Source organism: Cinclus cinclus, chromosome 18, assembly GCF_963662255.1.
Source record: "Cinclus cinclus chromosome 18, bCinCin1.1, whole genome shotgun sequence".
In the NCBI taxonomy this organism is placed as follows: domain Eukaryota; kingdom Metazoa; phylum Chordata; class Aves; order Passeriformes; family Cinclidae; genus Cinclus; species Cinclus cinclus.
The window spans coordinates 2,785,482-2,798,902 of NC_085063.1; the positions used below are offsets into that span (position 1 = coordinate 2,785,482).

Below are 13,421 nucleotides of genomic sequence, written 5' to 3' on the forward strand. Positions count from 1 at the left end.
TTAGGTAGTATTAGGGAAATGGAATGAGGAAAGTGTTCCTGCCCATGGCAGGGGGCTCAAACTAGATGATTTTTAACATCCCTGCCCACCCAAAACATTCTGTGATTTTATGACAATGGGATTGGAGGATCTGACATGAGGAGAAGCTGAGAGAGCCTGGTCATTCAACCTATAAAGACAAGGCTGAGGGGGATCATATCAGTGTGTACAGAGCCGAATGGAAGAGAGCCAGACTCTTCTGGGTGACAGAAGGAGCAGGAGACAGGGGCTGAAATACAGAAAATTCTGCTAAACATAGGGAAAAAAAAAGATATTATACTGTGAAGATGGAACAGGTTGCTCAAAGAAGTTGTGGTAGCCTCATCCTTAGAGATACTCAAAACCCAGAAGGTTCTGAGGAACCTGTTCCTGCTGCCCCTGTATGAGCAAGGAGCTTGGAACCAGAGTCCTTCCCTACACCCACAAATCTCCAATTCTGGGGATCACACAGGCTGACCAACCAACCTGGACCCACACAAGCTCATGAAGGTCAGCTCTTTTCCAGCTGGTACATGACACATGCCTGAGGGCTTTAAGTTATTTAGGAGGAATTTCTTCACCGAAAGGGTGATTAGGCATAGGAATGGGCTGCCCAGGGAGGTGGCAGTCACTGTCCCTGGAAGTGCATAAGGAAAGACTGGATGTGGCACTCAGTACCATGATCCAGTTAACACTGGGTTGTTGACTCATAGCTTGGACTCCACGATTTGAGAGGTCTTTTCCTGCCTAATTGTTCCTGTGATTCTGTATTCAAGAGTGAGGATAAGCTACTGTACCCCAGGAGCCAGGATCACCTTTGGAGGTGTTTTCATATTATTAAACAGCAGAAGAATCTACAGTCTTACATACAAAAAAAGCCCTCGATGTTCTGACAACAGGATATTTACAATAGCATGTCCCATTAGAGACATCAAAGGCTCACTTTTAGGATATGGTGGAAATCTCTGCTCAGAGCCAGGTCAGGAAAAGTTCAGCAAGCACAGGAGACTTGGATGGGAATGCAAACATCCCAACATCAAGCTGGTCGGAGAGAACAGTGGCACACTTGGAGGCCTGTCATTAGTGGTGTCCCCCAGGGTTCACCCCTAGGCCCACTACTGTTGAACTTGTTAGTGACTAGGATGAGGTGGTGATGCCTCCCCATCACTGTGCATCCCCTCAGAGGGATCTCAGCAGGCTGGAGAGATGGGCAGAGAGGAACCTTCTGAAATTCAGCAAGGGCCAACGCAGGGTCCTGCACCTGGGGATGAACAGCCCCAGGCACCTGCACAGGCTGGGGCCAAACAGCTGGGAAGCAGCTTTGTGTAGTAGGACCTGGGGGTCCTGGTGGACAAGAAACTCTCCACAAGCCAGCAGTGACCTTGTGGCCAAGGTGGCCACTGGGATCCTGGGAAGCACTGGGAAAAGCATTGCCAGCAGGTGAGGGAGTGATCCAGCCCCTCTCCTCAGCCCTGGTGAGGCACATCTGGAGTGCTGTGTCCAGCTCTGAGCTCCTCTGGACAAGGGGCACATGGAGCTCCAGGAGCAGGGCCAGCAGAGGCTGCAGAGATAGGGAAGGGCCTGGAGCATCTTCCCAATGAAGAAAGGCCAAGGAACCTGGGGCTGTTCAGCCTGGAGAGGAGCCCCAGCTGAGAGGGATCCTGAGCCCTGGGTGTCCCTGTGTGCAGAGAGGGCTCTGAGCAGGGCCCGGGCTCTGCTCGCTGGGGCCCAGCAACGGCACCAGAGCCACGGGCAGGACCTGGTGGCCAGGAAGTTGCACCTGGTCAAGAGGAAGAAATTCTTTCTTGTGCAGGGACCGAGCACTGGCAGGAGCAGGGAGGGTGCGGAGTCTCCCTCACTGGAGATATTCCAGAACCGTCTAGACGCAATCCCGCGCGATGTGCTCTGGGACGGCCCTGCCGGGGTTGGGAGTTTAGACCCCCCACGGTGCCGCACCGTGGTCCCTCCAGCCCGGTCCGTGCTGGGGATCCCGAGGCTGTGCGAAAGCAGCAGCAGCAGCTCCGGTCCCTCCACTCCGTTCCGTTCCGTTCCGTTCCGTTCCGTTCCGTTCCGTTCCGTTCCGTTCCGTTCCGTTCCGTTCCGTTCCGTTCCGTTCCGTTCCGTTCCGTTCCGTCCCTCCGCGCGTGCGCAGCGCGGGAACGCCGCAAGTCGCGCGAGGCGGCGCGGCGGGCGCGCGCAGGCGCGGGGCGGGGCGGGGCGGGGCGGGCGCGCGGCGCTGATGCAAGAGCCGAGCACGGACTGACCCCGCGGCCCCGACCGACCCCGCGCCTCCGGCCCGCGGCCCCCGCCGCAGACATGTCCGGCGACGAGGTGAGACCCGCCGGCCGCCACCGCCGCTCGCGGGAGAGTCGCGCCCGGGGGCCGCGCCGCGCCGGGGCCGCCGCCATGTGGGCGCCGGGCCTGAGGCCTGCGGCGAGCGCGGCCTCCGCCCTGCGCGGGGCCGGAGCTGCGGGGAGCGGGGGTCCCGCTGGGCCGGGGCCGGGGCCGGGACCGGGACCGGGACCGTGACCGTGACGGGCGGGGGGCGCAGGCCGGGCCGTGCGTGGGGACGGAGCCTTGCCGGGAGCCCCGCCGGGCCCGCGGGTGTGTGCTGGGGCCGCGAGTCCGGGGAAGGCCTGGAGCTCGCCTGGAGCTTTCCTGGAGCTCCCGCTGTGCTGCCGGCGGCCGCCCCTGGCATGGAGAAGCCGGAGAGGGAGGCAGATATCACCGCCACCGCTTCTCTATCGTGTTCTGCGCTCTTAAGCGAAACGCAGCGTTTAGGCAGTTACTGCTCGCTTTCTGGAGCTTTACTATCGAGGCTTTTAACCTTGAGAACCGAATAGCAACATCTGAAAAAATGATAACTTCACATTTTCCGGATCTCGTGGTGTTTGTCCAGGCACAGTACCAGGGAGCTTGATACATCCGTATGTGAGAAATTTTTCGGTTGTAAGTGCCCTGTGTTGGCAGCTTTACTGGACTCATTTCCATTGCTCTCATGGGGGAAAAGGAAAGTTTTCCGTGTGTGAGGTGCTCATCAGCCTGGTGTAGCCCGTAGGAAGCTGCTCTGGCTGGATCTAGGAGATGGCTGCTTCTGGTCTTGTATCTTCTCTCTGGTGTTGTTTAAAATACCTGCGTGGCTTGTTTCCTTCAGAGCAAAGTGATCACTCACGCCTTGGAGACAGGCTTGTCCTACGTCATAAAGGAGAACTGGTGTAATTACGACTTATTTTAGTGGTAGCTGTGACTGGCTTACTCAGCTGCTTCAACATCTAGAATGAATACGTTGTGTTTTTGTGCCTAAATGAGGCCTGGGAGCTGCAGGTCTCATGTCTGGGCTGTTTTCTGCACTCAGGAATGCTCGCATCATGTGCTATCTGACTCAGGTGATCACAGGGCCATGGAGTGTCCTGGTTTGAATTTAGTTTGTATCAATAAAAGTGGGTTTCTTGTGCAGTGGATTAATTTGAGGTGATTCCTGTGATCCATAGTGGCATTCCACCTCTGGGCTACTTTGTGACACAGAATAAAGATGATGGCAGATAACACAGCTGAGCTGGCACTGTTCCTCAGGCTCTTGTGCAGTGAGTGCAGGTGCCTCCCAGAACTTGGTGTCTCTGGCTGCTGGGAGCTAAGTACTTTGATATTGGTGTTAAGTTTGTGAAAGTTTTTAAAGCCTATGAAGTCGAGGAGGGTGAACACACTTGAAGACTAATTAACACTTGAAACTGGGATAGATGGTAAGAACTTCATTGTGTTGAGGTGTAGCTTAAAGTTTTCAGAGCTGTGTATGAATGAAACTCGTTGGGAACATCCCTCAGTGCTGCCCAGAGCTGGGGCACAGCAGGGGCAACACAGGCCCAGTTTGTGGGGGAAAGTGGTCTGTTAATGGGTGTTCTGTTTGTTAAAAATCCTGTAAGGTACATAATCCCGCTCTAGATCTAAAAGTTCATTGAATCCTGCAGTTTTGTGGAGTTTTGTGAAGCTCCAGGCAATAATATTAGAGAGTGCTGTGTTTTAAGCAGCCAGAAAATGTAAGTGCTGCTTGGTGTTAGTAATTTTGCCACTCACCCTAGACATAAGTCAGTGTAGTGTAAGGACACCTGAACTGACTTGATCAGACCAGGTGTGATGTTTGCTTCTTAGACATGCCTGTGTTTATTCAGACTAAGGAAATGGGATTTATTTGTGACTTCTGTTGGAATCCCTGCCGTTTGCCACTGTCACAGCAGTTCAGGGGATCACTGGCTTCAATCTTGAGTTGCATTTGTCTATGAAATTTTGATTCCGTTTCCCCCCTCTGTTTGTTCACTTGCTAATTTTTTGTAGGTTGGGATTTTGTCTGTTTAGGCACTTGAAGTAAGGAGCAGGTATACAGAGATGGATGTGAGAAGGAACCATGTGGTCTACAGAGGAGAAAACCCAATATGGGCATTTGGCTCTGAGACCAGGAACAAGACAGGAATTTACAAATTTTTTCACAGGGGAAAAGTGTCCAGGTTTGTTGTGTTAGTGCTGGGGTTCCTTCAGTAGAAAATCGGCAACTTTGTAGTTTGTCAGCACTAAATGGTATCAGAAAGTTCAAACTAAGCCAGTGTGCTGAGCAGAGAAAAGGAGTAAAGAAAGTTTGGAAACACCTGCCTCAGAAAGCCAGAACATGACCAGCTGGGTTATCAGGCTGGTTCATTTATGTCATGACTTGTTAAAGCAAATGTGACCTAAGGTTCCTGCTGAGTGCTTGCTGAAGTCCTTGGTGAACAAAATATTTCAGGCTTAGGCCTCCTCCTCCTCAGATTGTGGAGTGTGACATGCTCTGAGTAGGTGCTGGGTGTGCAGAAGCCTGGCTTGCCCTGCTCAAGGCCACCTGGCTTTAATGCTGAAAACCAGTCTCCTGCATCCAGGAGTTGTCTTGGTGTGTTCAGTTCAGTGTGGTTAGGCTGCAGACACTCTGTCTCTGTGGACACAAGAGATCCTTTATGGAGGTTCAGATGTCTTTTCCCTCACAAAAAGAGTGATTTGGGGTGGGTGGACTGGTTCCTTCTTAGAAACTGTTACATCTGATCAAGGCATGATCCTAGGTTTGTTTCACATGAGACAATAAAAATCTCTTCAGAGTCTTGCAGAGCATCTTCATGGAAATGAGTCAGCCACTTGTGCTTGATCCTGAGGCTGTGCACTGTGCCATGCAGGCAGCTCTCCTGCTGGCCCTGCAGGCTGGGGAGGTCCAGGAGGAAGCAGACGTAGAACCAGTTGGACATGCTGTGATTTCTGTGCATTACAGCAGCATGATTCCTCTGCTGCTTCCTTAGATAGTGGTGTGAAGCCCTCTGGCAGAACTCTTTTGAAGATCATTCCAGCACAGGGTGTGCAACTAAAGACCCACTTTAGCGTTTGAACACCTCAGTGCCCCCCATGAATGTGCAGGCTTTGGGGATGTCCTGCTTCAGACACCCATATGAGCAGTTTGATGCCTTCAGTAGAGCCTGTATGGAACAGGTGTGTTTCAGAAAATGGGATCAAGGACAAGATGGGTACACAAGATGTTCACAAGAACAGCATGGGTAGGAGAATGAGAAGTGCAAGGAAAGGTTGTGTTGTGGGGAGAGGGAAACCACCAGACTTCAGGGGGTGGCTGGGCAAGAAGTTGGAGACCTGCTCCTTGGTGAAGTGCTGGTTCTTTCCTCAGTGGGAGTGTTCATAATGGTGAAGTACAGCTCTGTGAGAACATTCTTCCATTGCTGGATGAGAAACATTGGAGAAAGTGCCTAAAATGGTTGTATTTAATATATACTATGGTGTGACAGTCCAGGCAGATGTGTGTTACAAAGTGACCAACAGCTGGGGTGTCAGCTTGTGTCTGAAGTGAAACAAAAAGTGAAACAAAAAGTGAAACAAAAAGTGAAACAAAAAGTGTTGGGAAAAATCTCTCAGGTCTGTATATGAATGAATAGGTTAAAAGTGAGTTTGGGGTTAGTGCCTTCTTCACAGCCAGACAAGGTGAATTGAGCTGCTTTGCTGGCTAAAGAGCTCATTAACAGCTTTTAATCACCCGCTGTCTGAGGTTCAGTTTCTCAGTCTGGGTCAGGAGAAGGATGAGACCTTTGCATTTCATGGTGTTCAGAGCTGATGAAGGTCTTGTTGTATCACCAGCCCCTTCTGGGTTTCCTCCTCATCAAATGTTCTTGTCAAGAGAGTTGCTGGCAAATCTTGCCTTGAATATATCTGGGAATTAATGTGTCTCACAAGTGGAAGTGACATGTGATCAGACTATGTGCTTTGGTGGGGTTAAATTCTCTTCTGTGTTGGGTGGTGCTGTATTACTGGAAAATTGGAGTCCATAATGGTCGTGGAGATGATAGCCAGTTTGTTTGAGAGTCACAGCTTTAACGTATTCAGCTGCACTAATAAATAGGTGACAGGAAACTTGGGCTACAGGAAAAGTAGCAGATGCTGTGAGCTCTGTCAGTTTTCCCTTGTAATCGACACAGTTGAGTTTGAAGCCAAGGAGCAGTTTGGGAAAAGTGTTACAGATAATAAATGGGGGTGATTATTGAGCTGGTAAGGAGCTCTTGACTTTTACAGATGATTTTCGATCCTACTATGAGCAAGAAGAAGAAGAAAAAGAAGAAGCCCTTCATGCTGGATGAGGAAGGAGGAGGAGACACACAGACGGAAGAGACTCAGCAATCAGAAACAAAGGAAGTTGAACCAGAGCCAACAGAAGACAAAGATGTTGAAGCAGATGAAGAAGACAGCAGGAAGAAAGGTAAAGTGAATTCGTGCAGATAAACTCTCAAAGGTGCTGTTTAGAGACTACAAGCCCAGTTTCAAGAATTTGGCATCGCAGAGTATAATGCCAGAGCCTTGGTTTGTTCAGAGATTTGTGAGTAATCTCTGCTGCCTGTTTGGAGGGCAGATTGCCCTCCAGCTTGGAATCATGTTCACAGACATCACCAAACTCCCAGGGCCTTAAGTAATTTCTAGTTTTCTAGCTCAGACAGTCCTTTGAGTCAGGCACTGAAAAGAGACTCTCAGAAATGGTGTAAAGTTTTAAATCTTCCCTGTGCAGTTGTTGCAGTAATTCCACAATTATGGTTCTTTTTCATTTGACCAATTAAGCAATAGTGTGAATAACAGAAACATGGTTAAAGGAGTTTCTAGTTTTTGTCCAGTCCTGAATGTGATAACCAGAGTGTTCTTTGGAATCTTTCAGGAAGTAAGTGTGTGATTGTGTATAAAACCTTGCTTTTTAAATTGAGGCCAATGTCATCTCAAGATTACCTAATTCAGAGAGTGCCATTAACTTCAATCCAGTTTGTTGATAAAACTGACTCCTGCTGCAGACCAAAGGAACTTCTTTCTGCACTTCTCATTTTTTGTCCAAGCATCTCTAATAAAAAAAAGTGACTAATTTATCTTGTACAGCAGAAAGAAAGACTAAACATTGAAAGAATCAAAAGACACAGTTAGAAGATGCAGAAACTAAAACAGTATTTGGGGGCAGAGGGGAATGATCTCTTCAAACCTGAAGGATGTCTACAGGGATTACAGATGTTTTACAGGCTTGGATGTCAGTTAAAAACCTTCATGCCTGAACTGTTTCTACAGTTACACTTTAGGCAATCCTTTGTTTTTGTTTTTAGATACAACAGATGACTTGGATGATTTAAACTTCTTCAATCAAAAGAAAAAGAAGAAAAAAACAAAAAAGATATTTGATATAGATGAAGCAGAAGAAGGTGTAAAGGTTTGTTTACATAACTGGACTATGGCTGAAAACTCTTTTGCTTCCATTTTCTTGGGATTGGCAGTGCAGGAGTTGTCTTAAGTCTGTCATCATGTCTTGGTGCAGTTCATAACTAAACTTTACACGTCTTTCATTTTTTTTTATGAACATTTTGCTCTTACCTGGGCTTTTTGTCCAGAAGTGGAAAAACCTGCCTGCTCTGCACAAAGAGCAAGTAATTCACCAGTCTGTAGGAAAGGTTGATTAACCTCAAGGTTAATTGTCTTTTGGGGTTAGAGAGGTAACTGGATGTCAGAAGAGACACACAGAACAGTCCTCTAAAGGCCAGCATTTCAAATAAAGTGCACATATCTGCCAAGAAATCTGTTTTCACTCTGGTGTTTTCTTTAGAAAGGATTGGCTACTGTGCTGTGTTCCAGAAGGTGTACAAGATATTTTTACTCTTCTCAAGTTTTATTCCAAGTAGTATTTTTGTATCACATGTCAGTGTAACTGGCAAGCCCAGAGAGCAAGAGGACAGAGAAATGTTATGTTATACATAAACCTTCCCTTTAGATTCTGCCTTTTGGGGAAGAAAATGTTCCTCTGATCTGCCTCAGAAGACAAAATACTTGCTCTGTGTTCTTTCAGTGTGCAGACTTGTGGTAACACAATTAGAAGTAGCACAGCTTTGCTTTCCCTGTTACCATGAGGGGTGTTTTGTTCCCTCCTGTCCTCAGATGGCTGCTGCCTTTAAGTGCAGCCTGACCTTGTTCCTGGCTAGCCAGAAGTTAACCCAGAAGGTGCAAATCTGGCCCTGCTCATGGCAGTAGTGCAGGGTACAGGGCTCTCTTGAACATGCTGGAATTCCATTCTTACCTCTTGGGTTTCAGGGCTGTGGTAGATGTCACCAATATTCACCTTTATAGTGTGCAGCTGGTGTTATTTCTGATGCTGTGCAATGGAGGGCTGTGGTAAACACTGGATAAACTACAGTCTTACTTTGCAGGATTTGAAAATTGAAGGGGATGTGCCAGAGACAGTGGAACCTGAAGATGATCTTGATATCATGCTGGGCAATAAAAAGAAGAAAAAGAAGAATGTGAAGTTTCCAGATGAAGATGAGATAATGGAGAAGGATGAAGGTAGAAGTATAACCTAGCTCAGTGAGATGTCAAAAGTGAAATGCAGTCCACCTTGTGTGTGAATAAGTTCTGTTCAAATGCCTTTTTTGTTCCAAAATTTATCAGTAAAATGTTCTATAAAAGCACTGTATAAATTTCCCACAAGTGCTGGTGTCTTGCTGGCAAACAGAGAAGACTTGAGTCCACATCTTAGTGGAATTTTCTCCTGTGTACCTTTTAGAAATTATGTAATCATGAGTTTAAAGAATGTTTGCTAATGCATCCCCAAAAACTTTCTTTACAGCATTTGAGGATGAAGATAGCAAAAAAGATGATGGAATTTCTTTTAGCCTTCAGTCAGGACCTGCGTGGGCAGGCTCAGAAAGGGACTACACATATGATGAGGTAATGTTCCAGAGACTTTTAAAACATACTTTCCATGTTCATCTGCATCACTAGAGCCTTATGCTCATATTTCCTGTTTCTCACTTCAAAGTGAAGGGCTTGTAGTCAGAAGCTCATGAACAGGAGCTAACAAGGCATGTCTTCTATCACAGTAATTTTCACATGGGGCAGTATTGGTTGTAGTTCAAACACTTCTGCCATGGGCAGAGCAAAGCCTTGGGGAAGCAGTGTTGGGATTTTGAATTTGTCAGAACATTTTAAGTGTGTTCTGAAGCAGGTAGGGAAATGCTCCTAGGCAAAAGTAGTTTGATATTGACTGTGAATGCTGTTTCAGGTGGCTTTTAGTGGTAAGGCACTTTGAGAAATGGAAAATGCTCATGTGGGCGTGCGTCCCTTCTTTTGCAGTTGCTCAATCGAGTTTTTAACATCATGCGGGAAAAGAACCCGGACATGGTGGCTGGAGAGAAGCGGAAATTTGTCATGAAGCCCCCGCAGGTTGTGAGAGTAGGGACCAAGAAAACGTCTTTTGTCAACTTCACAGATATCTGCAAATTGTAAGTTTCCCCTTGATGTTTCCCAGGACTAGCAGATGGATGCACTGCTCTGTGCTCCTGTGTTGAAGGCAGAGTTTTCTGGCAAGTGACTGTGGCAAGCCAGGAGTGGAAGCTATTTCAGTCAGAGAGCTGGTTACATTTCCTCTGTGAGAAGATATTTCTGAACGTGATTTATTGAGATAATTTCTAATTTTATACTTCACTTGCAAAAATGGTACATGGGCTGAAACTTGCTGAGTTCATTGCCTTCTGTCAAGTTGGGTCACCAGTGACATTTATGTGCAAGCCTTGAGGAGAAGGGTGGGAAAAGTTCTTTCTAATTTGAGCTGACTGCAAATACTGTTCTCTTAGTAAATGATATGGACTCCAGTAGAGTTTTCTGTAGTGATGTCTGTGTCTCAGTTACGTCTTGTGAAGGCAGCTCTGTTCTTTGTGAGCACTCCTGGGAATGCAGATCTGATGGGTATCAGAAGTGTGCCAGAAGGCAGGCCTGGTGAAACCCTGCTGAGGATCAGGGTTGTGCTTTAAGGGGAGTTTTTAATGGTAGTTACTAATAGTTTTTGGTTTTATGTTTGGGTTTTTTTTTTTTTTTGTGGGGGATTGGCTTTTTAGGGGGATAGGACAGTAAGAATGAAAAATCTTTAATGGAAAACTTCTTTTCACTAGTTGCTGTCATTTTGAGTTGGGAATAGTAGGAGGTTTTTTTTTTTTTCCTGTGGACTGTTCAGGTTTCTTGTGTCCTCATTAATTGTGTGTGTGTGCTCTTTGGTGCAGACCCCTGGCACTGCTCCCTCTGAAACTGTCTAACTCAAGTTGGATTTATCATCCCAGTCCTGTATAAATACCAAATTTCTCTGAAGGGGGAAGATTAAACAATCTCTTACTTTATTTTTAGATTACATCGTCAGCCAAAACATCTCCTGGCATTTTTGTTGGCAGAATTGGGTACAAGGTAAGGCTGCTGGGCTGTGTGTGTGCTTAGGGTCGATGTTGGTTAAATATACTATTTTTTGGGTTAGATTTGTATAGATGTGCTGGAACATGAGGCTGTTGTTCCCTGCACTTGAGTGCTGTGCTGGGTGATTGAGGAGAGAACATTTGAGTGAGGAGGTACAGAGGGAAACTCCAAGTCCAAGGGAATGGTCTTGTTCAGTCTCCTGAGACAGGCAGGTGAGGGTTGTGCCTGGGCAAAACTTCCTGTAGGAAGTAGCTCTAAGTATCTCAGAATTTTGCAGTTTTTTCCTCTACAACACAATTGTGGCTGTGCTCTTCTTGAAGAACACATCGTTATCTTGCTTCATATTCCTGATTTGTTTTAACACTTCACACCTGCAGAGCAAGTAATTATTTTTTTCTTTTCAATTAGTGGTTCAATAGATGGTAACAACCAACTGGTAATCAAAGGAAGATTCCAGCAAAAACAGATAGAAAATGTCTTGAGAAGATATATCAGTAAGTAGAACTCCCTTTCCCTCTGTAGATTTCTCTCAGGCCTCTTGTGCTGCCCAGGGGCCCATGCATGGCCCAGGTGTGTGCCCACCATGGAGGAGGCTGAGGAGCCACAACTTTTTTATCATGGAATAATGCAAATACAGGTAGTTCGGCTGTGGTTAGACCATGGGCTGTATACTCTGTCCTGCACTAAAACATGCTAAGGAAAGCAGAGCATTTGAGAACTGCTTGTTTTCATCTGAGCTTCCTATCTTGGCTTTGACGAGAACTGTGGAGAACAACAGTAATAGCTAATTTTGCAGTCTGTTGTGCCCACGAATTGACAGATGAAGTGTTTGTGTGCCACAGCTGGTCAGAGGACTCAGATGATGTGTCACAAATCCTGCTTTAGTGCTGTGTCAGTACCAGAGCTGCTGCCACCTGGCAATGCTGCCTCAGCAGAGGGGCTCAGGGAACCCCAGCGGGAAGTCTGTACCAGTTCTTAACTTTAATAAAACAGTGCCAGTGCACAAAGTACCGCACGAAACCTCCTCTTCGTTACCCAGGGGTGATGTCTAGGTTTTCATAACCAGCCCCTCTGAGCTGGTGGGTGTGTCGGAGCTGCTTTTCCATCCATCTGTGCAGCAGCAGCTGCTGCTGGGTTAACTGAGCGCTCTTGCCTGCAGAGGAGTACGTGACCTGTCACACGTGCCGCTCCCCTGACACCATCCTGCAGAAGGACACCAGGTTATACTTCCTGCAGTGTGAGACCTGCCACTCCCGCTGCTCCGTGGCCAGCATCAAAACCGGCTTCCAGGCTGTCACAGGCAAGAGAGCACAGCTCCGTGCCAAGGCTAACTAGGTTTGCTGATCAACGCTGCAGTTGGCAAAGTGTTCTGGGGAGATGGGACTGGACAGGTTTGCAGTCAGAGTGGATTGTACCGTTCTATTAAAGCAAGGTTGTAAAAAACGACAAGAAATTTGGCTTTTGATTGATTGGTCTGTGAAATCCTTGCAAGATGCAGATCCTCAAGCTGTTCACGTACATTTGCTCATTGAATATATTTTACCAACTGTAAGGAGCGTGGTGGGAAAGGAGGTGCTTTTTAATCCGTTCAGACTTCTGTAAAACACAATATAAATTAAAGATACTATAACAGTGAGTGTCTTGGATTTGGATTTTTCCTTCAATTTCTTCTTCAAACACTGGTGGGAATGGTTGGTGTGTTGTTCTACAGATCATGTCACTGAGCTATGTCCAAGACCCAGAATGAAGTTTTTAGATAAAGGTTATTTTGCTTTTACGTAACAGGCTTATTTTAGTTATGCTGTCATGAAACAGAGAAACCAGTCACAGGGTCCCAGGGCTGACAGGCCAACATGAGCCCTGCTCCTGCTTGTGCACAGATAGGGGGGTCAGCACATGCTGGTACTGCTTAATTAGGCAAAAATAGCTCTGAGAGAGTTCAGACACCAGACTGGTGCTGAATCATAACACAGAATCAATAATCTGTACTGTAAGTTTTCATAGTGTCATAGTACTAAATTTTGCAATTTCTTACAGAGAAATGTTTATATTTCTGACGTCCTGCACTCTTCATCACTTTAAAACGGATCTAAATGCAGCAAAAAACAAAAACCCAGTAGGTCTAAGTGTCGTTGTATGGTGCCTGCAACACAGTCTTCTATAAATCTTGAATTTGCAGGAGATACTGCCAAGTAATTTGGGCTCCAGATTAACACTTTCTGCTTCAGGATCTTCCCATGTCTTATCTCAGCTGGCAGTGACAGTGACCTGGAGGGGCCGCCCAGTGCTGTCCTCGCTGGGTTTTGTGTAGAAGTTGTTCCAGCTGGAGGTACAAAGATACGGAGGGGGAGTGAAGGTCCCCCCCTGAGTTGCAGAAGTGGGGACAGTTGTCACTTGATTGCCAAAATGTCCCGGGGGGATGGAAAGGTGCAGCAGCTCAGGGCCCTGGACAGTCACCCCTGCGGGTCAGGGGAGCAGCCTCCTCCCCAGGGGAGCTGGTCCTTCTGAAGGCAATACAGCAAACACCACAACTTGAAGGGTTTCTACTAAATTTTAACCTTTGTATGTTAACACAGAGCACAGTATTGCTGGGGAGTCACTCACTTGCTATTTGAAAACTTTGACAGCGCGCTGTA

At 47.0% G+C, this 13,421-nt stretch overlaps 1 protein-coding gene across 2 annotated transcripts; it reads left to right on the forward strand.

Annotated features, from left to right (window-relative positions):
• The first annotated feature begins 2,227 nt into the window (after positions 1-2,227).
• EIF2S2 (eukaryotic translation initiation factor 2 subunit beta) lies at positions 2,228-12,421 on the forward strand. 2 transcript variants are annotated; one of them, XM_062505129.1, is made up of 9 exons: positions 2,228-2,349; positions 6,601-6,784; positions 7,662-7,765; positions 8,754-8,889; positions 9,173-9,273; positions 9,679-9,827; positions 10,723-10,779; positions 11,194-11,279; positions 11,945-12,421. In XM_062505129.1, the coding sequence occupies exons 1-9, from the start codon at positions 2,335-2,337 to the stop codon at positions 12,118-12,120; spliced, it is 1,008 nt and encodes a 335-aa protein (XP_062361113.1). In that variant the 5' UTR covers positions 2,228-2,334; the 3' UTR covers positions 12,121-12,421. The 2 variants fall into 2 exon arrangements, with proteins under 2 accessions (XP_062361113.1, XP_062361114.1); XM_062505130.1 differs by lacking the exon at positions 10,723-10,779.
• Positions 12,422-13,421: the final 1,000 nt, after the last annotated feature.

Excerpts from the sequence above, each read along its gene's own strand:
- EIF2S2 (XM_062505129.1), top strand. Across the intron at positions 9,274-9,678 it reads GGGACTACACATATGATGAG|TTGCTCAATCGAGTTTTTAA; the intron begins GTAATGTTCCAG and ends CTTCTTTTGCAG. Across the intron at positions 10,780-11,193 it reads TTGGCAGAATTGGGTACAAG|TGGTTCAATAGATGGTAACA; the intron begins GTAAGGCTGCTG and ends CTTTTCAATTAG.